This window comes from Micromys minutus, assembly GCF_963924665.1.
Source record: "Micromys minutus genome assembly, chromosome: X".
Taxonomy (NCBI): domain Eukaryota; kingdom Metazoa; phylum Chordata; class Mammalia; order Rodentia; family Muridae; genus Micromys; species Micromys minutus.
This window is the reverse complement of record NC_137970.1, coordinates 20561343-20585338: the sequence shown is the minus strand read 5'-3', so window position 1 is coordinate 20585338 and position 23996 is coordinate 20561343. Positions and strand designations below refer to the sequence as shown.

Genomic DNA, 23996 nt, shown 5'->3' with positions numbered 1-23996 from the left:
GAACGTGCTAATGCAACCTATAGATTTCTATCCAATTCAAGACAATCTCCATTTTGAATTGTTGCTTCTCAAAATATTCACCCTGCCTCCTGATCATGAGATGGGGCACACAGAACAGTGAAATCTGTAGGAGGTAGAATTCAAAGGAAATCCAGAATTCAACAGGCTCAGAGCCAGGTGGCAAGCTGAGTACCTAGCACTCATTTTATCTCCACTCATATATAGTAGTTCATTTTCTCCCTCCCTACTCTTATCAACTCTGTTTTCCTATTTTTGGAGATAGGGTCTTGCTATGCAGCCCAGGCTGGCCTGAAACTCATTATATAGTCCATGGTTGCTTGTCTTGAACTTGTGAGAACATACATATTTTTATGAGATAATAAAAATGAGAACATAACAAAGAGAAAGAAGAAAAAAAACGCTGCACACAAGAGTAAAGAAGTTTCAACTCACTCTGCAAACATACTGGCTCCTTGCTCCTGGAGAGAAGGTCTGCGAGCGCACAATAGTGCTACTGCGGACAAAAGGAGAGCCACGGGTGCGGCGGTTAGGCCATTCCTTTCGAACAGTCACTGCTTCCTCCAGGTAAAGGTCTTCTGTGGTGGTTTCCTTGTCAACCTAGGTAGTAGGCTTATTGTTACTCTGACTTCTTCATAGCACAGATGAGTTAGTGTGAACAACCTCCTTTTCAGAGTTTCTACCTGCCTTTTTATACCTACCAGCTATAATCGTGATGGCTGGAACTATAGTAGTTCATTTTCTCCCTCCCTACTCTTATCAACTCTGTTTTCCTATTTTTGGAGATAGGGTCTTGCTATGCAGCCCAGGCTGGCCTGAAACTCATTATATAGTCCATGGTTGCTTGTCTTGAACTTGAGGCACTCTTCCTCCCTTTTCTTCCCAAGAGGTAGGATGAGACGAATGAGCCACCAGAAGGCCTGCATGACACTTTCCATAGCAATTATACCATCTTTCTAAACTATTGTTTCCAAAATATAAGTGTAAATAAAAAGTGGGGGGCATCAACCTAGCGTCCCCAGCAACTCTTTTGGTAGTTACTTTTCAAGCTTGTAAACAGTAGAGCAGCAGCAATTCTTGGAGACCTCATCTAAAGCAAGTACTCTAATCTGCTGTACAAGCTGAAGACTAAGAAGCTGCCTAGGGGGAGAGTTCATACATGCTGCTTCAGGGACCATAGTGGTAGAATATGTTGGTATACTGAATAGTTAGAACAATAATATTTTAGTGAGATATAGATACAGTGTCAACTGAGCAATACTTAGTTGTTCCTGAAGATGGGAAGTGATCACCACTGAATGGTGTTAAAGGCTTCATTTCTTAAGTTGGAGCTGTACTTTTCTTATAATCTACAGGTGATAGACATTTCTGTAGGACCTGCTGAGTCCACATTAATCCCTTACACGTCTTAGTTAATGCTGCAGTTCAGCACTCGATAATACAGTCCTGTGCCTTACATGTTAGCTTTAAACGCCACATATCTCCGTACCCTCTGACACCTACAAGGCATGGTTGTTAGTGAGTGTCTCATCTATTCCTACACGTGAGCATATCAGTCTAGCTTCCTGCAGTACACTTACCACTCATCTACTCTGCCCCTCACACTCCCCATAATAGGTATGGGGACACATCCTTCCTCCCTCTAGGACTGGCCAGGTGCTAGATATTCAAAGGCTCTATTGACACGTTTTACTTACCTTAAGACTCAAAGGTTGAAGTTTCTCAGCTTTGTAAGATTCTGCCTGAACAGTAACCGCGGGCCCATGAATAGAGTCTGTACCAATGTAACAGGAGTTTGGGTACTGGGGGACAGTCTGGATACAGTTGCTACAGCCACTATCAACAGAGTCAGCTTGCCAACTCCTAAAGGCAAATATTGAAACAGCCCATGAAAAACTCATCAGAGATGATACTTCTCATAGCTGTTTTCAGAGCAGAATAGCAGAAAGAGCAAGAAAAACCTGTTTCTTTTCAATGACTAAAGATAGCTGCTGTTCTCATAAAGTAGGAGTGTTTCTGTTTTCTAAGGAAGATGCTACTTCAAGGCCCTTTATTAAGTTTTATCTTTTCCTATCACTCAATCAAAAACTCTTTTAGAAAATCCCTCCCATCTTGCTGTCTAACCATGAACAGCATTGCATGCCTTAGCCCTCTGCCAGGTGCTCCAAAAGCACATTTATGTCTAAGCTAAATTCATGGAAAGCCATGGGAATAAATAGTAAGCTTCGCAAAGACAATACTAATTTTGGAAACCTGTGGAAGAGATTCAACATGTAAATGCCCCCCACCCCAGAAGATCAGACAAGCCACTTCACCATAGGTATTCATTCACGGGAAGTATTCACCCATTTCCCATAGGCCTTTTTTTGGTAAGGAGTCACTGATGGGCCACTTCAAGCAGCAGTGGCTAGAGATGCTGCTTGGTTATGTGATTACATGCTTCCATTGACGAGTGTGTCCAGAAGGATGCAAATCTACAAAATGGATTTGTGGTTGAATGTGGTCAGAGGGAAGGAGGATTGGGAATGATTGCTAGTGTGTGTGGTGGTCTTTCTGTTTACTGAAAGTTCTCTACAGTTGACATTGGTAAAAATGGCATACTGTAATTATACCTCAAACTAGTGAGTTGTGCAGCGTAAACGCAGGTATATTAGATTTCTATAAGGTGGGTTTAACAACAACAACAGTAGGAGTATAGCTCAGTGGCAGAATGCCTACCCAGAATGTACAAAACCACAGGTTTAATTCCCAGTACCCTAAGAGAAATAAAAAAAAGCACACATACAAGAACAACAACAAACTGAAGGGAACTTTGAGTCAGGTATGGTGGCATATGCCTATAATGCTAACACTCAAACGGCTAAGCAAGACAAGTCCAAAGCCACCCTAGGCTAAGCGCTAAGAGCCCATCTCCAGAAACCAAACTGTTCAGGGGAGTCCTGAAAAGAAATTCTTGGATTAAAGGAAGAGGACTGGGCATAGAAGTCAGGGTATTTATTTTATAACTATCACCATGATATTGCTCCTGAGCAATGGCATGTTAGCACCACCCAGAATGTTCTAGAAAGGCAAAGAGGAGGAAAGTGATTTGCCTCCAGAAGCCCTCCTGAGCGCCATGCTGACTGGCACTGGGCAGGCTAGCCTATCTGAATAACTTCACTTCACTTCCCTAAGATATTGTACTGAGTTTGGCCTCTTCATGCAACCTTAAGAGGGTAGAGGACTGGGTACTCACCTCTCAGACACAGCCTCGCCTTGTTCTTCCTTACGCTCCATCTCCAGAATCTCCTCCTCAGTATATTCTAGCTTCACACGCTCCTCAGCCAGCTCTCTCTCTACAGCTCGTAGCTGTGCTGTGGTTCTGGCTAGCAGCACTGTCACTGCATCCTGAAGAAGGAAAGAATGTTTCTGAGAACTAGCTTAACCTCTTGGCCACACACAGATTCCATCATTCAGAGTATCACACTGCTCACCCTGGGCCTATCGCTCTGTGTCCACAAATTTGTACAAAAGTAATGATCATGAACATGTTTGTATTAAAATTCATTTTCAGAAAGTGGTCTTCTATATTGCTATGTCCCCATCTGATTCCTTTCCCTGAAACCCCTTTATTGATAACTCATGCTGCTTTGTAATATACAAGAAATCTTCTTAGAAATGAGTACCTGGAGCAAAGCCAGTCTCAAAGTACAAAAATAAATAAATAAATAGATAAATAAAAAATAGCCATAGAACACTGGCTCCTTGACCCATGGCCACATACCGTCTTTCCGGAGCTGGCATCCATGGTTTCCTGTGTAGTATTCTCCATAACTCGCACAGGTTCTTTTGGCCTGGGTGGCTCAGGGCTGGCAAAGACCTGCACAGGATACCAGCGCACCTGCATTTCACTTGAACTGTCACAGTCGGCCAAGTTTATCTGAGCAATGCCCTGCATGGGAAAGTAAAAGCAAGAACCAGATTTTAATGGCTTTCTTCCATAAATAATATTGTCCTTTAAGATATCAAATTTGACTGCCAGAACCCACATATGCACGATAGTATGTTCACTCTCACTCCCTACATGCCTCTACCCCCACATAGATACATATATGCATACACAGAAACACACACATATACAAAATACAAATGAGTAAGCATAAAAAAGGAATCAAAGACCAAATTAGAAACAAAGAAGATAGAGGAAAAGAGAAAGAAGACAGAGTCATAAAACAAAGAGAAGGGAAGAAGAAGATGGGGAAGGAGAAAGTGAGTGAGCAGAAGTCATACTGCTATACTTACCAGCAGTTCTTCCTGTAGCTGAGGATTCACCGAACACACATATAACTGAAGTGATTTCAATGTCAACATGCTGGAATGCACAGGGATTCTAAACACTTCATTAAACACCAATGGAGCTTGGAATTCCAGAGACTTGGAGCAGTAAGTAGTGGGAGTGCTGGAGTCGAGTGGGGGCAAGTAGACGCGGATATGGCTAGGAACAGAGGGAAGAAGACATATTGGTAGGCAGCATGAGCTAATATGGTTCCCACCCTCCAGGTCCAAAGGACTAAAGTGTCTCTGTAGAGTGGATGGAGCATGCCTGACTGGCTAAGATAAGACATGGAGCTTTGAGGTTCTACTGGACAGTGTTTCAGCATGAGTTCTTCTGCCCTCTCCTCAGAGTTCTAGCATCCACAGAGGTACAGTCTATTTTCTGCTTTCTACTTCCCAGCCTGGAACTTAGCAAATGGTTGAGAGGCCTGAAATATTTGTGATGACTGCTGTGTGTATCACAAGGAGAGCTGGATCCCGATGTGGATCACCATGTACACAAAGCTAGTTCACAAGGAATGTATGGGATTGGTTACCTTAGATTTGAATGGACCATTATTGGCAGTTACTCACCTTAGGGAGACCCTCCATGAGCACCCACCTAGGGTCACAGAGCACATAGAGGCAGCAGTTCTGGGAGTGAGGCTAAGAGCACTAGTTGACTGTGAAATGGTCCAAATTCATATTTCCTACTCGTCTCCACAGCCAAGACTCCTTGAACCCAGGCTTAGGCTTCTTAATACACATCATAGGATCACAGTCTGGAATGGGCTTATACTAGCACCACAGAGTAATCCTCAATATTGCCAGTGACAGGCTCTTCCTTGACAGCAACACAGTATACCAAATGCCTCAATTAATTAAGCTCTTTTAAAAAATACATAAGTCTTTGTACTTTAGATATTTCCTACTTTTTTCCTGAAAATTCAGACTCCCAAACTGTTTTTCTCTCCCCAGTCTGTTGAGCAGAAATAGGCAATGAGCTGTATCATGCAGAGGAGAGCCAGAGAAAGGACATCACTAGCTCTACATAGCCTCCAGGTCTCCAGTATCAGGAACTTACATTTTGCAGTCTTCCTTCATCACCAGCCCAGCAAGGTTCCTCAGTTGCAACACATGCACAAGGAGATATTCATTTGTACTATCATGCCTAGAAGATAAAGCTTAAATTTATGGACTGTAAATTCCCCATGGAGGAAATGACCCTTTGATTCAATCCCAATAGTGTCCAGGATCTGAGGGGTATTTTAATTTATCTTGCACCTAAGGGACATTGGTAATATGTCAAAGAATTCTGTATTATGTAAACCGGAACAGCAGTGTCAAGGACACAACTGAATTCCCTACAGTGTACAAGATGGGGACACCATAGCAAAACAATGACCCGATTCTAAAAGTCAACAGTATGAGAACTAAGAAAACTGGACTAGAATAACAAGAATGGGCAAACCAAAAACTACAGAGACCAAAAGCAAAACAAAACAAACAAAAAAACCCCAATCCTGTACTGCCAGTATAAACATCGTGGCACGTGCTTTCACTAAAACTGTAGCTAGCCATCTATTAGTGCCAGTGTTATAGACCATTGGATGACTCTGGGGATGAGAAAAGGACCCTGCTATCTGTACTATGGGGAATACTGTCAACTTCCAACATAAATGTGGAAATACAGTCCTAAGCTCTCCAGTTTGATGAGACATTGAGTATCCAACCTTTCTGACTCCCAAGTGTAATCTAATAGTCCTCAGCTGAAAGACAGCAGTGCAGTCACTTCTCTCCTTCCCTCTTACCTCCTACTCTTGTCAACTCATCTGAGACAAAGAGAGAGAGAGAGAGAGAGAGAGAGAGAGAGAGAGAGAGCTAACAAGTGTGGGGAAGCAACACTTGGGTCATATGGTCCCTCTATCCCCCTTCAACTGTCTGTGGAAATGTATATATGCGGCATCTTTAAGGCTGAAGACATGATAGAGAGTATCAAAGCTGGTAGAATATCACACAAGCAGGCTTTATTCCACAGGGCATCCAGAAATCCTGAAGAACAGGAAGTTGGCTTCTATACTCACAGATATCCCACATAGATCTGAGGCTCATTGTTTCCGTACATGTCTCCAAAAGCCAACTCTTCAGCATCTTCATTTCTAAACATAATGGTAAATAAAACAGGTTTATTCCAAAAGGACCATAGCATTGCAGGTATGTACATGGTCTCTCGAGCTCAGGGTGTCTCAAACTCTGATTCAAGTATATATGTTCGTTAAGGAGCTCAAAAGGCATAGCTCATCGGTTATCTGCCCACAAACTTCTTTATCATTTTATCACTCCCTTGGTTTAAAAAAAAAGACTCATCTTTATTTTATATGTATATGCATATTTTATACATAGTTTATATGTATATGTAAGTTTATTCGTGACTGTACATATGTGCATTGCATATATGTAGTGGGCATGGATGCCAAAAGAAAGCACTGAAACTCTGGAAATGGAGGAAGAGATGATTGTGAGCTGCCATGTGGATACCAGGAACTGACATCAGGTCCCGTGCAAGAACATCATGTGCTCTTAACCACTGAGCCATCTCTCCAACTTGCATCTCTATTTTTAGACAGGGTCTTGCTATCTTAGGTCAGAACTCATTTTAATAGCCCAAGGTTGGTCCAAATTTGTAGCATTTTCCCCTGTCTCAGCTTCCACAATGGCAAAATTATAGGTATGAGCTACAGCAACAGTTGTCTTGTTTTTTATTTGTGCTGTCTTAGAGTTTTCCTTTGTCTTGGAAAATAATTGCATAAATTTTGAAATCCATGTAACCCACCGAAAGCAATTTTCAAAAGGTGAACTCTAAAAAAACTTTGCATCGAATAAAATGTCTTTACAGATACTTGAGATTAAAACTGTACAAATTCACAATGAGAGCAAAGACAGTTTATCAAAATGAACTACCTATTACCCAAAGGTTGTGTTTTGTTTTGACTACAAGGAGCTTCCTATAGCTAAAGAAACAAAAAGGAGGAGGGACTTCATTGCTAGGAATGCAGGTCCCTTGTATGAACTGTGCATAGTTGCTCTTTTTCAGCTCTACTGGTCAGGATCAGGAGGGGAAAACCATTCCAGAACAATACAATAAGAGCCAGCCTCCAAATACACACGTCAAGTCAGAAGTGTTTTCTCCACAGACTTCTAAGGCCAAACCTTCCAAAGATTAAAGGATGTAGAAAAATATGTATGGAGCCATAAACAAAGTTTAGAATCCAATTATTTCCATATGGATTTTGGTGTGCATATCAATAGTGCTCTGGCAAGTGTACTTAGGAACAAGGCAATAAGGCGATCAGCTCCTAACCTTTTGGTTAGAGGTTCAAAAACCCCACTGTCACTGGCAAGGGAGTAATCTGACAGGCATGCAGAAACACGGCGTGCTCTTCTCTCCAACCTCTTGGCGCTGTCTTCCCGCAGGGTCACTGCTGCAAACAAGGGACACACCTAGGTCAGGAGGTGATGGCACAGGAGGCCGAGACATCTATGGCAGAGTGCTGAAAAGTCACTAAGTGCTCCAAAGACAAGCCATGGCATATGCATGCAGATAGACATTGTGCGTCATTGTCTTTAATATTGAAAAACACAAGCAAAACCAAAGCAACAGACTCCTAGGTACTACTTTTTGCTTTGCTTTTTTTTTTTTTTTTTTTTTTTTTTAAAGGCAGAGGCTCACTGTGTAATCCTGGCTCTTTGAACTTGAGATGTTTCTTATCCTCCTGCATGCTGGGATTACTGTATGCACCATTATGGCTGACACACATAAGCCAGAGGTGACACTGGTATCTGATTCTTTTAAAAAATAATCTCTTACCTGTCTAAAAATACATTTGTTACTCATAAATCTTGTATTTTCCCTTTGATGGTGAGCACATACTGATTAAGATGACAAAGGTGGGAAGCGCCTAAAAGAGTCTGGGAGGGAAAAGCTACAAGGAGGGGATAGAGGTAGTGGGGGGTTGGAGAGGGTTGGATTGGGGAGAAACAGAATCACAAACACAATCTTTGTTCAAATCTACTATAATGCTATGTAATACATTATAGTATTGATTAAAATGTAAAAATAATTTGAAAATAAAAGAAAGACACTTGGGCTCAGGAGAACAGCAGATACACTAAGAGGTTTTATTTTTCACTTCCCTTCTTTATGCTGTTTGGTGTTCTCTATATTTTAAACAATAAACCTATTTGATATTGTACTTAGAATCACTTTCAAAAATTATCCAAATACATCTTAATAATGCTCTTTAAATCAAAAACTTGGATCTATCCTTTGAAAACGGTTTTGGAGACCTATGGCTTGCACAGGGACTGACATATCTCTGTAGAAACCTCCTCAGATACCCTAGGCTGGACTGCTTTCTGGAATTGCTTTTCTGTATCAGAATGCTACCATTACTGAGTATTTAATTTTTATCTTTCATATCTACCTTTAAAAACCTGAAATAATCACTGATATTTTCTTACATAGTTTATTCCTTTCTTTCACTGGAACGAGTTTCTTTAAACAAAATCAATACAAACATATTCAACCTTTTTATGATACATGTAGTTACACCTATAGGAACCTATGTTTTACAGGGGCCATGCTTTGTTAAAATACAGAATAAATATGATGCCCCAAGCTAAGCACTACTTGGACTTCATGTTGCCACTTGCTGATAATACAGGTATCTCTGTGGTCTCTCTACTTCTCTTTGGCTACCCTAGTTCCATAAAATGAACACTTGACATTCTGAACTAAGGGAAAGGATGGCTCCAATGACAACCAGCCATGTCTCTTTGTAACCAAATTATTTCCCATACCAACTAAACCCAAGAATATTAAACAGATAAGGCCTTTGGTCTCTCAATGTTAACTGTAAACAAAAACTAGCCTTCCAGTCATCTGTAGTACCAACAAGGAGGGTAAGCCACACTTCTGCTCATCAGCCAAGGACAAAAGTAGGCTTTATCCTGAAGTAACTAAAGGTATACAACTCTAAAACTCTAAGTAGAACTCTAATGCCCTGCTCTTGTCTTTGTCCCTGTCCTATGAAATGACCCCAATCCCAACTACATGTGGAATCTTTGAGATCTGAACCTCTACATTACAAGTGTCTATAAGTGAAACCAGTGGGTGTTTCCAGTCCCTAGCCTAACACCTATCAAAGAGGCTTCTTCCAACCAGCTAGAAATCCCTTTGAGAAAACAGCACTAAGTAACAATCATCCCACTTCCATAGTCCTAGCCCATAGGAATTGGACTACTTGCTCTAAGCAATTTTTTCCTCATCATTACAATGGAAGTCCATTCAGAGAGGGTGGACACAAAAAGCTCAGATGGAGCCACTGACTTCACAGAGCAACAGGAATATTCCCCGAGTGAAAAAGAAGATACAGCATTGTCCACACTACAAACAAAAACCACCCTGCTCTTTCTTTATTAAAACAGACAGACACTAAAACCAAGGAACATACTAAAGACTGCTTGATAGGAAGGGGGAAAAAATGAAAATCAATAGCCAAAGCTGCCAACTGGTATATTAAAATAATGAATGCTGTTAAATTTTGGAGAAAATGCATATAGAAAATAAGTACTGAAAGCTTTTTGATAAAAAGTTCTTACATGATTATTAAGAATAACAGCAGTGAAATAATGATAATGACAATAAGCTACCACCCCCCCAGCCATCCTAAGCATGAAGTCACTTTAGAAGTTTTGCCCGCAGCCTGAGCGACAAAGGGGGATAAGGAGAATACCAAGGCCACTTACAGTAAACGTTTCTGTGGAGCAGCATGAGAAGAGATAAAAAAAAAAATCACAGAGTGAAAACTGTAAGATTTTAGCTGATAATTTAAAACAGGGTATGTATAATACAATCATCAGTAAATAGATAGTAAGTTCAGAAAAAAATTTATGGAGTTTGTTAGCATAGTCTAACCAATGAGTTTAAAAAGGAAACTGTTTCAAAATCAGGTTAAATTTAACTTTAAAAATCCAAGAAAGACAGAACTGTAGCAAAAATGTAAAAGATGTCCCAAATTATAGTCTACTCTTGGTCTTGCCATCTGTCCATCTGACTACCTCAAGGTATCAAGGGGGGTGGATAACTGCCTTCTAGCTTGGGCAATTCAGATTTTAAGCTCAGTAAAATTTTATCTTACTAAAACTTGCTTGAAGCCGAACAGATTTACAGACCAAGGCTGAAAATTGAGGGAATTGCATAACACCAAATGTCACCAGATACTGGAATGAGGGGGAATCTGATAACTCTAGGATCTGCAGCTGCCAGAACTCAGGAATGCAAATGTCCCCAGGTGTTTATGCTTAAAATCAGTTCCCCTGCTTAGGATTCTGGCAGCATCTAGCAGGACCCAGGAACTGAGTCTGTTAATTATTTCAAATTCCTAAAGACAGGAGTCAATTGACAGTGCCATCTACGAATCTACCACCAGGTGGCAGTCCCTAAATGTACATGAAGCAAATCACTCCCAGTCTAAATTGTTGAAACATGACAATGTCTGCCATAGAAAAAGAAAGAAAACTAAAGAAATTAGGATCAGAAATTAATTCAGCTCTTCTTCTTCCAAACCTGTCTTTGCCCTGGCCCAGAAGACCCTCAATCAGCCTTTTTCCATAACCAAACTAATATTCTTGAATTTCAACCTTTAAAGAGAACTTAATAAGGGATAGGTGGAGACTAGAAGAACAATGGGTTTATGTCATTATTTAATTTATGCTGAAAGGAATAAGTATGGAGTGATAAACCTGCATTTGTAAAGAAGAATAAAGTGAATGAAGGTTACCTGGAGTTACAGAAACAGTGTTTCAGGGGACATACAAGTGTGTTTGCAAACATAGGGTAAGACACCAGAATAACAGATGTCAAAAGTCAAAAGGTAACCCAGAACACAATGATCTCCAGAGAAACATGCAAATACTAGCAGATGGCTCTATTATAGATAAGCCAATCTAAAGATTAATTGATCTTCCTATCAATCTATCAATTAATCTCTTTGGTTAAAAAAATGGTGGCAAATGGAAGAAACCATAAAGATCACCTCATTTGAAGACAAGAAAAGTAGACAATCCAAGGAAGGTCACACAGAACTAGAGGTCAACGTGACAAGAAACAGAATCTTGGCCTGTAAGCTGCTTATTGTAAGTTATTTCCACCACACCATACTGTACTCTATTGAATACACAGCCCATAGAATGCATCTCGGATTCTTAGCCTCCATACTACTGATATCTTAAGCTAAATCATTTTTTGGGTGGGACTTGTGCTGTGTATTATAAAAGATTTAGCAACTACACTGGCCTCAACCCATTAAGTGCCAGAGTATCCTCTCTGCCAGGCTTTGAGAGCTCAATGTTTCTCCAGACATCACCAAATTTCCCTCAGGGCAGGGTGGAAGGACCATCTATTTTATATAAATTATCTAGTGCTAGCCTAAATTGAATATATAGGATATTTTTGTTGCTGTTGCTGTTGTTGGGTAAATGAAAGTTAATTAAGTACATGGGCTGAACTTCAGGTATAGGAAACTTTGCTTCTGGTGTTACATTATTGTAGTCTATTGTTTCTCAAACAGCACTGTTGTATTAATAAAGGGTTGACCTATAACACAGCTGAGTAGATGAAGCTTCCTATAGACTCTGGTTACTCTCCAATGGAGAAATGATTTGGTGCCTTGAGTGTCTTCTGAAATGGCACAATCAGAATTAGCTCCACTTTTGATTGAATTATATACTCAGAAACAAGGCCATAAGGCTAAAGAGAGAGGTCAAACTGACAGAGGAGGTAGACATTTCTACTATGGTATGATCGGATTCATGTCTACATGCTGCTCTGTGGACAAGATAGACAAAGAATTCCATCTTAGCACATGTCCTGCAGAGGTGCATTGAGGTCCTACCACCTCCTTACTTGCCTTTGACTACATAGTCATCTATATTAATATCTAATATCTAAGTACATTCCATAAACAAGCCAAATACAGCTTCATCAATGCTAGTCATTCCTGACACAGAAAAGAAAGACTAATGAAGATCTGGACTCTTCCCAGACCTATTAATATTCTAGAACTAACAGCTCACCAGCAATTTGAAGGTCACTATCCTCAAAGCTACAGCCCATACCCTGTAAACCCAGACACTCAGGCCTTTCTTCCTATTACCACTTACTTGTACTACTAGCAGGAGCCACAGGTTGAGGTCCCCGGTCACGGGGTCCTTCTCCATCCACAGGGATTCCATGTGGCTGAAGTGTTGCAGTTCCCTGCAAATCTTCGTCTCCTAGAGTAGAGGCCTGTGACCGCAGTCTGTCCAGTGTTCCCAGGCCTGCTACCTCATAGGTGTCAGGCATCTGTGCCAAAGGGGAGTCCCTCGAAGCCGGGAGGAAGGGTGTGTCTAAGGGAGAGCTAGGGGGTGACAGAGAGGACAAGGAGGATCGAGAAGACAGTGAGGCCAAAGACTGGGGTGTATCCAGGGACTTCCTCTGCTTTTGGAAGCCAGAGTGGCTCTGTGGGTCTGTAAAAGGCACATCGTGGCCCAAAGATTCAAAGGGGATCAGATCAAAGCGCAGAAGCTGGCCACACTCAGCATCAGCCTTCTCATACTGTGGGAGGCCATAGATGTCCGTGAAGCTGATAGAGCTGAGGGAGCCACGGCTGGAGGCCAGGGAACCCCTGCTGGAGGCCAGGGACCCACGGCTGCTCCCAGAGGACACAGTCAGGGTACTGGCAGACAGGCTGAAATGAAAAAGCCATGGTATGAGAAAAACACACGCTGCTCCCTCCACCCATCACCTGGTGCCTGGGCTGTAGCCCCAGGGTAGAACGAAGCTAAGAGGAATGCAGTTGGACACTTGAAAGGATCTGGCCAGAATTTGCTTCTTATCTCTTTTGAATGACACTTGGGGACAGTAGACCTCAGAAGACTCCTTCCTGAGTTGGAAGAATAACTGATAATGTCATTCATATGAAGCCCTTAACTTCCTGCTTCATAATAGAGTAAGAGCTTGACAAGGGAAGCTGTCATTATGCATCCAGATGTTGTTTTTATAAAAGGCCTCATAATAAAAATGCACATAGATGAATGCTTCTGAAGCTGGTAAGTAAATAACACATCCCTTTAATAAACTTGATTTCATAATTGAACTCCAATTTCTCCTGCCTCAGCTTTCAAATGATAGAATTACAGGTATGTGCAAACATCAGACTTAGGGTCAGACTTACTATTCTGAAGTCAAATTTGGTTCTCCCCATTTCACCTGAGTTGTATGTATATTAGCAAGTTATGTGCAAAACAAAATATATCTACTTTCCTGCTGTTTTACCCCACTTCCGGTTCCAATCACCAGTAGTAGAAAATCTAAGCTAAAAGAAACTATAAAGTTCATTCACATGTTATTGTAATATATGTCCCTGTGATAAAATTAGTAGGTATATATTTCCCTTCAAAAGTAGCCTACCTCTTTAACTGGGACTGGAGATATGATGTTAAACGTGTAGCTTCTTCCAGCTGCATAAGCAGACAATTTCTTTTTTCTTGAAGAAGAATCCTGTAGATACAAAAATAGTCAATTGGTGGGTCTAAAGGGCATGGAAATTGTTTTGATAACACGAAATTTAGCTATAGGGTTTTAGAATGTAGTTCTATGATACATTTGTCTAACATGCCTAAGGGCCTAAATTTAATCCCCATTACCCAATTGCAGAAGAGGTAGGGGCAAAGAACAGGAGGGAGGAAGGGAAAGAGGAGAGTGAGGGAAAGTCAGGAGAAAGAAGGACAGAGGAGAAATTCAACTATAAATGCCCTATAAATAATTCAGGTTGAAATGATTAAGTGAATTCTAAAGGCATATATTATAAATGGCAACATAATAAAAAAGGGTTTTGTCATATTTGGAAAATCCATCTCTGGTACTTGAAGCTGGTTGAAAGACTGTAGATAGTTGGTATATAGGTGGTTTGAGCAAGTGGATAAAAGGGAGGGTTGAAGACATAAATTTGAGAACAGGGGAGTAGACAAGTGGGAGGGCAAGTAGATGGACAGGTGAGTATAGATGTTCATATGAATAGGTGGTTAAGGTGAGTGAAGATGTCAGTGTAAATAGGTAGCAGAATAGACAGAATAATAGGACATTATCCTCCAAGCTGAGTTCAAATGCACAACGTGCATTAATCTGTTGAGGTTCCTTATAGAACCCTTGAAACATAAATCCATCATCCTAGGCCCTCTTATAGGCAAAAAGCTATATAAAGTTTCATTGGCATTATAGTAAAACAAGCCCTATAACATTTCTCATCGAATCAAACATCTTTATAACATGAGCCATTACACATTTTAAAGCAGAATTAAAAACAATGGCTTTCAAAATATGGTCCACAGACCTCAAGGGCCCAAAAATGTCCCCTCTTCTTTACAACATGTCTGTGAGCAGCAAAACATTCATGTGTTAACCAGAAATAACATACAACAACAGGGTAAATGCTTTAGCAGCTACCTTCTAGAAAACAGATGTTTAAAAAGTTTATAATAAAAATATTAAAGTTCTATGCTAATTCTTTGTTTGGTTTCAAAAACATTATCAGACATAAAATTATTGTTTCTAATAAGGCCTTGTTATCTCTAATCAAATAATAATGTCAAAGTAATTTTTAAATCATTAATGTATTGGTAGATAAAAATTCATATGAGCAAAAGCTATTTGGGAGTCCTTAATCATTTTAACAGTGGAAGGAGATTCTGGGATCCAACAACTTGAGATGAGCTACAATATACTCTATTTAATGTAATGTATTTAAGATTCAACTTACCTATACTTTTGAAGAAAAATATTTTATTATTTGGTCATGGAAAACCTTAGCAAGACAATGCTCTCTTAGGTGGAATTTTTAATATCATATTAGAAGTCATATGAGTTCTAAAAATGATAATGCCCTTAACACTTGGAATCATGTCTCTCACCTTCTTGTCACTCACTTGATTTTATCCTCCATTTAACAGATGAAGAAATAAACCCGCATGATATAAAAGTAACTTGCCTTGGCTATGAAAATTCAAGGTTTGCTCATTAGTTTGAATTTACCAGGCCTGATTACTTCTGCTTCCTGGCATTCTTATTCTGTTGCTAATATGTGACAAGAAAGGGAGTTTCATTTCACCACAAAACATTTCCCAATTTGGAGTCGCGCTTAAATTCTTACCTAAGGCTTATTAATGTAAAAGACACCAAACATTCATCTTTAATTTCTTCTCAAAAAAATGGAGAAAGAGTAAAAGAAAGTTAGGTGGTTTAATGTTTGTCCCAAGGGAGTAGAACTGTTAGGTGTGGTCGTATTGGAGCAGGTGTGGCCTTGTTGGAAGAAGAATGTCACTGTGGGGGTTGGCTTTGAGATCTCCTATGCTCAAGCTCCACCCAGTGTGTAATCATAGCCTCCACCTGGCTGCCGGTGGAACAGTCTCCTTCTGGCTACCCTTGGATCAAGATGTAAAACTCTCAGCTCCTTCTCTCGAACCATACCTGTCTGTAGGCTGCCATGCTTCCTGCCATGATGATAATGGACAGAACCTCTGAAAATGTAAGCTAGCGACAATGTAATGTTTGTCTTTATAAGAATAACCTTGGTCACGGTGTCTCTTTACAGCAAGAAAACCCTAACTACGGCAGAAGTTAGTGCCGGAGAAGGGTATTGCTGTGATAAGCCAGACCTCGCTTTTGTTTGCAGGAATGTGGACTTTGAGAGTTTGGGTTAGCAAACTAGTGGAATGCTTTAAGTGAGGCTTAAAGGGCCAACCTAGTAGGAACATGGGAGACAGTTGTGCTGAGGGTGATTTGAACTGTGAGGGCTTGAAAAGGTTTTAGAGGAGAAAGATTTTAGAATGTGACCTAGAGATCATTCTTCTGATAGTTTGAAGAATGTGACTGCTCGTCTAAAGAGTCTGCCTGCAGCTCTAAAGTGAAGAAATTTAGAGTAATTGCCTTGAAGGAGAAAATTTCAAAACAGCATAGCATAGACTGTCATGTGGTTTACTCTTATGAAGAGCAGTTTAATCAAGTGTAGCAAGCTTAGAAAGGAAAAATACAGAATGCATGGTTCAAGTATTAAAAGGGCATCAGAAAGTGGAATGGAGTGAAATCCTGTGTTCAAGGAGATAAAAAAATTAAGGGGCTGGTGATCTGTGGCAAGATCCCACCCAGATAAGCTTATTGTTTATGTATTTTATTTACAGTTGAATGATGGTTATATCACATTAGGCATTATTATGACGGAGTTATTGTTTTTATTTAGATATGAGATTCATTTATTCATTTAGACAAAGAGATATGATTGTGTGTCAAATTGACAGGGTATGGGTTATAATGAATATTCTTAGTTGTCAACTTGACTATATCTGGAATGAAGTACAATCCAGAACTTAAAAAGATTTTGTGAAAAGGAATTAAAGAAAAGCTTAGGTCCCGGCATAGTGGTACATGACTTTAATCCCATGAGACAGAGACAAGCAGATCTCTGAGTTCAAGGCCAGCCTGGTGCAGAGTAAGTTCGAGGGAAAGAAAAGCTTAGGTCCAGGTGTGGTGGTATATGTCTTTAATCCCAACACTCAGAAGAGAGAGTCACGAAGATCTCTGAGTCCAAGGTCTTTCTACAGAGCAAATACAAGATAGCTTAGGCAGTGAGGGAGTTGGAAAACAGAAAGCTGGTGAAAATGTAATAGAACAAGGGGGGCCCTGTTCCAGCCCCAGCAAGCAGCAGAACTCAGCGGCTTCAGTAATGCGGCTCTGGCTTTAGAGTGAAAAATAGAAGACTACTGTGACAATTGCTGCTTGTTAGTTAGAGCTAAGAAATTAGTGGTGATTAAGAAGAGACTAGTGTCACTGAAGTTGAATCTGGGATGTTTTTTGAGAGCACACACAAAAAAAGTTATGTTCCAGAGATATACAAGGTTGTACCTTGTGCTGCACCTGGACTTGGTAATGTGTAAAAATCACCCAGATGGTAGTGGTTTTGAAAAGTCTGAAGGGGTCATGAAGAGCAGCAGAGGCTTGGCACTGTGAGAGTACATGGAAAGCCATTGGTAAAAAGTGCAGCCTTGATGGCCCAGGACTGAATGGGTCATGCAAAGGACAATGTTGAGGCTTGGCACCATGAAGAATGCCTATGTGAAGCTATTGGTGGAAGTGCAGCCCAGTTCCAGCAAAAAACCCCAGTGTATGGGAGATGCCAGTACCAAGAAGAACAGCAACAGTGGAGTAGAGTCTGGCAGAGCCTAGAGTGTTAAAGAGAGCAGAGCTAGAGAAGTGACTTAAGCCCTTTGGAAGGACACAGAAGATCATGTGTGGAACCCAGACATTATAACAAGCAGCTGTGAAGTTGAAGTTGCCTTGGAGACCCCAAGATTTTAGAGATGCCAGAGCTGTAGTATGTCTGCTGAGGAAAGCTACTAACAGGGAATAGAACCAGCACAAGCGAAAGAACTGTGTTGCAGTCAACAAATCTGAAAGGAATTGGCCATCACATGTGGAAATACAGAGTTTGGAGATTTCCCAGCTGATTTTTGATTTTGCTTTTGTCCAGCATTTCCTCACTGTGATGTTTTAGAATGGTAATGTATATCCTCTGATGTGGAAAGAATATGATCTGTTTTTTTTTTTTTTTTTTTTTTGATTTTTATCTTATAGGAGATTACTGTTAAGAGTTGCATGAATCTCAGAAGAGACTTTGTAACATTGTTGAGACTCTGATAGACTATGGGTACCTTTGAAGTTGGACTAAATGCATTTTTCATTATGTTATAACTGTAAGTCTATGGGGGCCAGGGAGTGGAATGTGGTAATTTGAATAGGTTTGGCCCCCACAGATTCATGTATTTCAATGTTTAGCCATAGTAAGTGAAACTATTAGGAGGTGTGGCCCTATTGGAATAGGTGTGGCCTTGTTGGAGGAAATGCATCACAGGTGTGGGTGGGCTTTGAGGGTTCCTATGCTCAAGCTCTGCCCGTTGTGGAATCAGAGCCTCCTTCTGGTTGCCTTTGGATCAAGATGCAGAACTCTCAGCTCCTTCTCCAGCACCATGTCTGCCTACAGTTTCCCATGCTTCCTGCCATGTTGATAATGGGCTGAAGTTGTAAGCCAGTCACAGTGAAATGTTTGTCTTTATAAGAATTGCTTTGGTCATGGTGTATCTTCACAGCAAGAAACTCTCAGATAGAAAGGGAGTTTCAATTATGTCCCTTAATAGGCTTTCTAACCATAATTCTGTATGAATGACCTTGAAACTGAGACAGTTCTCATAACTGGTCAACAGGCTGCTGCAACTTAGCAGAGAAAGAGCCAAGCCCAGTCCCTTTGTTCCATTTCCACTCTGGGTCTAACCATACAAATTAAGCCACATGAAACCTCCTCACCTGGGACCGCACACTTAAACTAGTGGGAAGTGACACTGAGAAATGTGCCCAGCATCTACTTTGCAGAGTGTCAACAGTTGCAGGAACCCTTTGGAATGTTTGGTCTCATACTCAGATGCTTTAAAGTATAAAGGCGAAAGAAAGTTGTCACACATATATGTTTTCCAGTAACCAAGGTCATTTTGCAGCAGATTTAGGAAATTCATTTGGATCTATTCAGCTCTGATTGAGGTCGCTTGTCCCAGAACTGACTACCCAGCCTGGTCTCACAACAGACTAGCGGTAAAAACTATTCCAGCTCTGTTGTTCTGCAGATGTGAATCTTATGTACATAGCACTGGAATGTTGAACTTCAAATAAGGAGAACTAGAGTCAATGGAGGTTCTGAGGAGGCAGGCACCATTTCTAGATGAAATATGCCCCACTAAACAGAGAACAGCATGAACTGTAGGCCTTCCTACTATCCACAACATACAAAAGAGAATACCAAGAAGAAAAGCTAAAGTATAACTCAGAAAGCACTGAAACCCAAGAGCACAAAAGAAAAGGTAAGTTACATTCTACCACTTGAGATTCAGACTCTGCTCTAGGTTTAGAGGTAAGGCATGCTATCATCTCAAGCAAATTAAAATTCATTCTGCTCATTATTAGGCCAAGTTAACTCTAAATACTACTACTTCCTTTCAATGCTGCCATGAACTCTGAGCCCCAAATGACTCCATGCTACCATTCATCTACCATAAAGATTATCAATGAGCATCCAAACATCAAGATTGCTAGGCAATACAAAGACCAGTCAGAAGTCACAATGAAAATGGGTTATAGTACATCCCAGCATTCAGAGGCAGGTGGGTCTCTTGTGAGTTTGAGACCAGCCTGGTCTATATAGGGAGTTCCAGGATAGGCAGAGCTAAATAGTGAGACCCTGTCTCAAAACAAGAAACAAACACAAATAAATTAAAGTAAAATTAAAAAGAAATCACAATGATATTATCACTATATGTATCAATAAAGTCAAGTAATTCCAATTACTTAAACTCTATGTGGACAATGCTCAGCGAGATAAAATTTAGGGTCATGCCAATATGCTGAATTTGAGTAAGCCAGTGTACTAACAAAGGGAGGGGGGTCCCCAAAGCTCGGCAGATAGCCACAGATAAAGCACTGACAGCTGTTAAATGTGGAAAGCAGACCCAGCCTTCGGCACACTCCGCAATTGCAGGCAGCAAATGGAAACCAGGAGACGTGGCACATGATGAAAGGCTGAACAACTTGGCATCAGAGAATACAAAAGACAGAGGCTTCACGTGTCTTGTGCTTGAAAGCGTCTCAAGAGTAACTGAGGAAAGGCACATTCAGAAAGGGACTCACAAAAGGCTGCCGACTTCCTTACTGCAAAAGAAAGAGCTGGCTTCCCTGGCTAGAAATCAAAGTCAGAGATGAAAGAAGTAGGGAGACACCCACAATGCTACAAGGAGCAATCCCCTCAGGCAACAGAGGCTCCCTGTTCTGGAGCTAGAGCACCACCTGCCCCCTCCCCAAATTGCCTCCAATCCCGCACAGGCACTGCTCTGTAAACACAGGCAGAAGTACCAAGCACCCACACATCAGACAGGAAGCAGTGTAAATGATGTTTGTCCTTTTTCACTTTCTATTGCTTTCCTCCATCACTTTATGTCTGTTTCTCTCTTTTTTGCAGATAAGATGCCACTTTGTAGCCCATCATCAAACTCTGAAACTCACTATGTATCCTAAGGTGGTCTTGAACTCTATTCGATCCTCCAACCTCTATGTGTTATGATCATGGGTAATGAGACACCACACCTGGCTTTCCTGTCCCAGTTCTGAGTAGGTAGCAGGAGCCTGTGAAAGCAGGTGGCTCCTCTTATGGCACAAAAGGCACATGATTCCACTTCCCACATGGTAAGGAAACATACGAAGCAGTTGCTGTTCTCAGGGGAAGTGGAACATGCCTCATTTAGGAGTCCCAAGTCTGAATTGATATAGAATCTCAAGCTGTTTTAGTCACCTAAGCATGATGTGAAGATTTGGGATTTTGCGCATATCAGATTTTAGATTTTTCAGATTAGAAATTTGTAAAAGTGCATCTACAAAAATACTCAGAAATTTAAAAACCAAAATCCAACCAAACTTCCAGCCCTAAGAGAAGACACATGCCTGTGGTCCCAGGACCTGAGAGGTAGAAACAAGAGGATCAGTAATACAAGGCTAACATTAGCCTCACAGCAAGTTAGAGGTCAGGTACATAAGACCTTGTTGCAAACAATTAAGGAAGAAAGAAAGAAAGGAAAGAAAGGAAGAAGGGAAGAAAATAAAAAAAGAAGAGAAAGGATTCTAGGGGCTGTATCTTGGTGATTAAAGGGTTAACCTAACGTGTAAAAACAAATATAAAAATAAAATAATCTATGACAAGTGAGATGGTCAAGCAGGTAAAAAGGCATCTGCTGATACACTTGGTGACATGGGGTGGATCCCTCAGACCTACATTATGATAGAACAGACTGCTGCAAGTTCTCCTGGGATCTTCACACAAGTATTATGGCACACACTCATATTCATTCATATACAGACATATACCAAACAAATTAAATGTAATAAAAAGGTTTTAGATAAAATACACGAAAATTCAAGACAATTCTGGGCTCAAGCGCTTTTACACAAGGACTGTTCAACTTGTACCAAAAAGAATATCCTCACACGATATAAAAGTCATTCACAGTATTTCTAGTTGCTTCATTTCTAGTGGCTTCATTTCTAGTGGCTTCATTTCTAGAAGTGGTACCCTCTGCTCCCAAAGTCTTGGAAAGCCACACACCTTTCTGTGGCACCCTGTGCAGATGTGGCCCTAGCACGCTGGATCTCATCCTCCAGGCGCCTCCTTTCCTCTTCCAGCCGAACCACGTCTTCTGCTGACCTCCGCTGCTGAATAATGAGCTGCAGCTCCTGCAGCAGGGCCTCCTTTTCTTTGATGAGCTGCAGCCGGTCCCTGTCGGCCTCCGCCATGCCTGGCCATGACTCGTTAGCCAGCTGAGCCAGCTGCTGCTGAATATTGGAGACTCTGAGAAAGAAGCAGGGAGAGATCAGAATGAACAGAAATCCTGATGTGGAAACATTTTCTTCGAGATTGCCAACTCTATAAACTCACTTGGTTAAATAAATGATAAGATAATTGTTCTGAGCTTCAACTTAATAGTATCTGGAAGTGAGGGGTCATGAAAACACTGCAGAAGTCCTTTGTAATCTCTCGTCTGAGCTATAAGGTGACAATAATTACTTTGTACTTGTTTCAAAGAATTGACAAAAAGGCTAGCGCTCCTCAACATGTCCACACTCTGTTTCCTTCATGGTGTCATTGCAGAGAGAAAGAAAGCTGTTCAGTCTCCCTTCTCCACCATTATGGGTATCTAAACTGTTCATCCAAGAGACACCGCTGCCTTTCTGCCCCCTCATCTGGGGGTAAGCACTAACAGACACACTGAGAAAATAACAGGAGGAAAATGCATCCATCAAAACTGTTTCTGAAAAGAACAGCTCTGGGGCCCCAGGCTCCACATCTGTTCCTTCCTGCCCCAAAGCCCCTTGGCCAGGTGGGACTGAAAAGGGCCTTAAGGAGGGGCAAATACTCAACAAAAGCTGAGTGCTTGAACACTTCCATGACCCTAAATTTCCAAGTGCTTGCCTGGCAAACAGACTTCATCACTTGTGCCCTGAAGTGGTGTTGAATTCAGATTAAATGAAATAGACATGGCTCATGTTTTGAAAACATACTTAAAAGTGTGAGCAGTATGTTTTAGATAAGGTTTCTTTAAGACAAAACTAGGAATGCCAGACCCAACGTGAACCCAGTGCTCGGGAGTATAAAGTTTGGCACGCATGCCTAAAAATGAAATCCAAATACTTTTTTGAGATGACAGAAATCTGTGTGAACATGCAAGTGTCAGGCACCGCACAGCCTTAAGGCAATGATTATAAAAGTAGAGCCTCAGGACTGGCGCCTCAGGATCACCTGGGAGCGGTTAGGAAGGCATCAGGCCCAAGCTCAGATCTTCTGACTCCTACACCATGAGGTTGGGGTCTTGGCAAGTCCTCTGGGCACTTCTGCTGCTCACTCAAGTTGAACAGCCAGGACTCTCAGAGCTTCCTCCTCTGCAACTCTGCCCAGTCTGGAAGGTGCTAAATGACCTTTAGGGAGTTACATCAGGGACTGACAGGATGTTGTTTTTCACTAATATGGGAATGGCAGATGCAGGGCAGGAGCGCTCATGAGACTGCCCACCTCCTGTGCTCAGGACACATGACATTAACCATGTCTAGCTTCTTGTCTGCTGGGTCCAGCCCTCATAATCTTTCTCAAACCTGAGCTCCACTTAGATGCCACAAAATTGGCTAGAATTACCACATGCATTAAATAAACTGTAGCCTGGCCCTGTGCCGAATAAGGCTCTATCTGACCTAAATAATATGCACAGGGACTCACCAAGGCTGAATAATTAGACAAGATTCATTCCCTGTATACAGAATCAACCTGAAACCCATAGTCCCAGAAGGAAAAGGGTCTGCAGGCTAAAGCTTAAATGTATGTATTTTACTCTTGCCTAGTTCTCCAGGAAGGTAAAGAAACACTATGTGCACCAGTATTTAGCTAACTTGTTTTCTATCTTTAAGCTAATATTTTGGAAATGATGCCAAATTATGTCAATAAAAAAAGAAATATCAGAGGCAACTAAACAGGGCTTAAATATCCACCTATATCTACGTAGTAGAATTTAAATTTATAGCAGTAATATATAACTGAAGCCCAATGAAAACACTATGAGCAGGACCATAAATAATTCACTGCCAAATCAGACATTATACCCAGTAAAATTTCTAGAACAACCTACTATAAGCTAAGACAAATGTGCAAAATAAATACAAGAGACTTGAAGAGTAGTGAGAAAACTGGCTATGTCCTTATAGCAGAATTTTATTTCAGTTTATCTGCTTCTTTGGAAAGCCTATCTAAGCTACACTAAAACTAGCCACATCTATCACACTTATACTACAGACACATTCTCAAAAGCGCTCCTTTTGAGTTTTCAGAGGTTGTTTTTCTGTTTTGTGTATATATGTGTGTTTGTGTGTGTGTGTGCATGTGCACCCATCTCCCTCTCCCCCACCCCTGTGTGTGTTTGTGTTTTACCAGAACCATTTCCTGGACAGCATACACGCT

At 41.0% G+C, this 23996-nt stretch overlaps 1 protein-coding gene across 1 annotated transcript in view; it reads right to left on the bottom strand.

Moving 5' to 3' along the window:
• The window catches only part of WWC3 (WWC family member 3), a 106554-nt gene that overhangs the window by 7245 nt on the left and 75313 nt on the right, over nt 1–23996 (bottom strand). The window contains exons 9-19 of the mRNA XM_080910350.1: nt 21600–21842; nt 13823–13912; nt 12535–13100; nt 7673–7793; nt 6396–6470; nt 5396–5482; nt 4300–4492; nt 3782–3949; nt 3254–3405; nt 1716–1881; nt 454–618 (exon numbers count right to left, since the gene is read on the bottom strand). Of these exons, the coding sequence (XP_080766476.1) occupies nt 454–618; nt 1716–1881; nt 3254–3405; nt 3782–3949; nt 4300–4492; nt 5396–5482; nt 6396–6470; nt 7673–7793; nt 12535–13100; nt 13823–13912; nt 21600–21842 (2026 nt within the window). The remainder of the gene's footprint in view (nt 1–453; nt 619–1715; nt 1882–3253; nt 3406–3781; nt 3950–4299; nt 4493–5395; nt 5483–6395; nt 6471–7672; nt 7794–12534; nt 13101–13822; nt 13913–21599; nt 21843–23996) is intronic.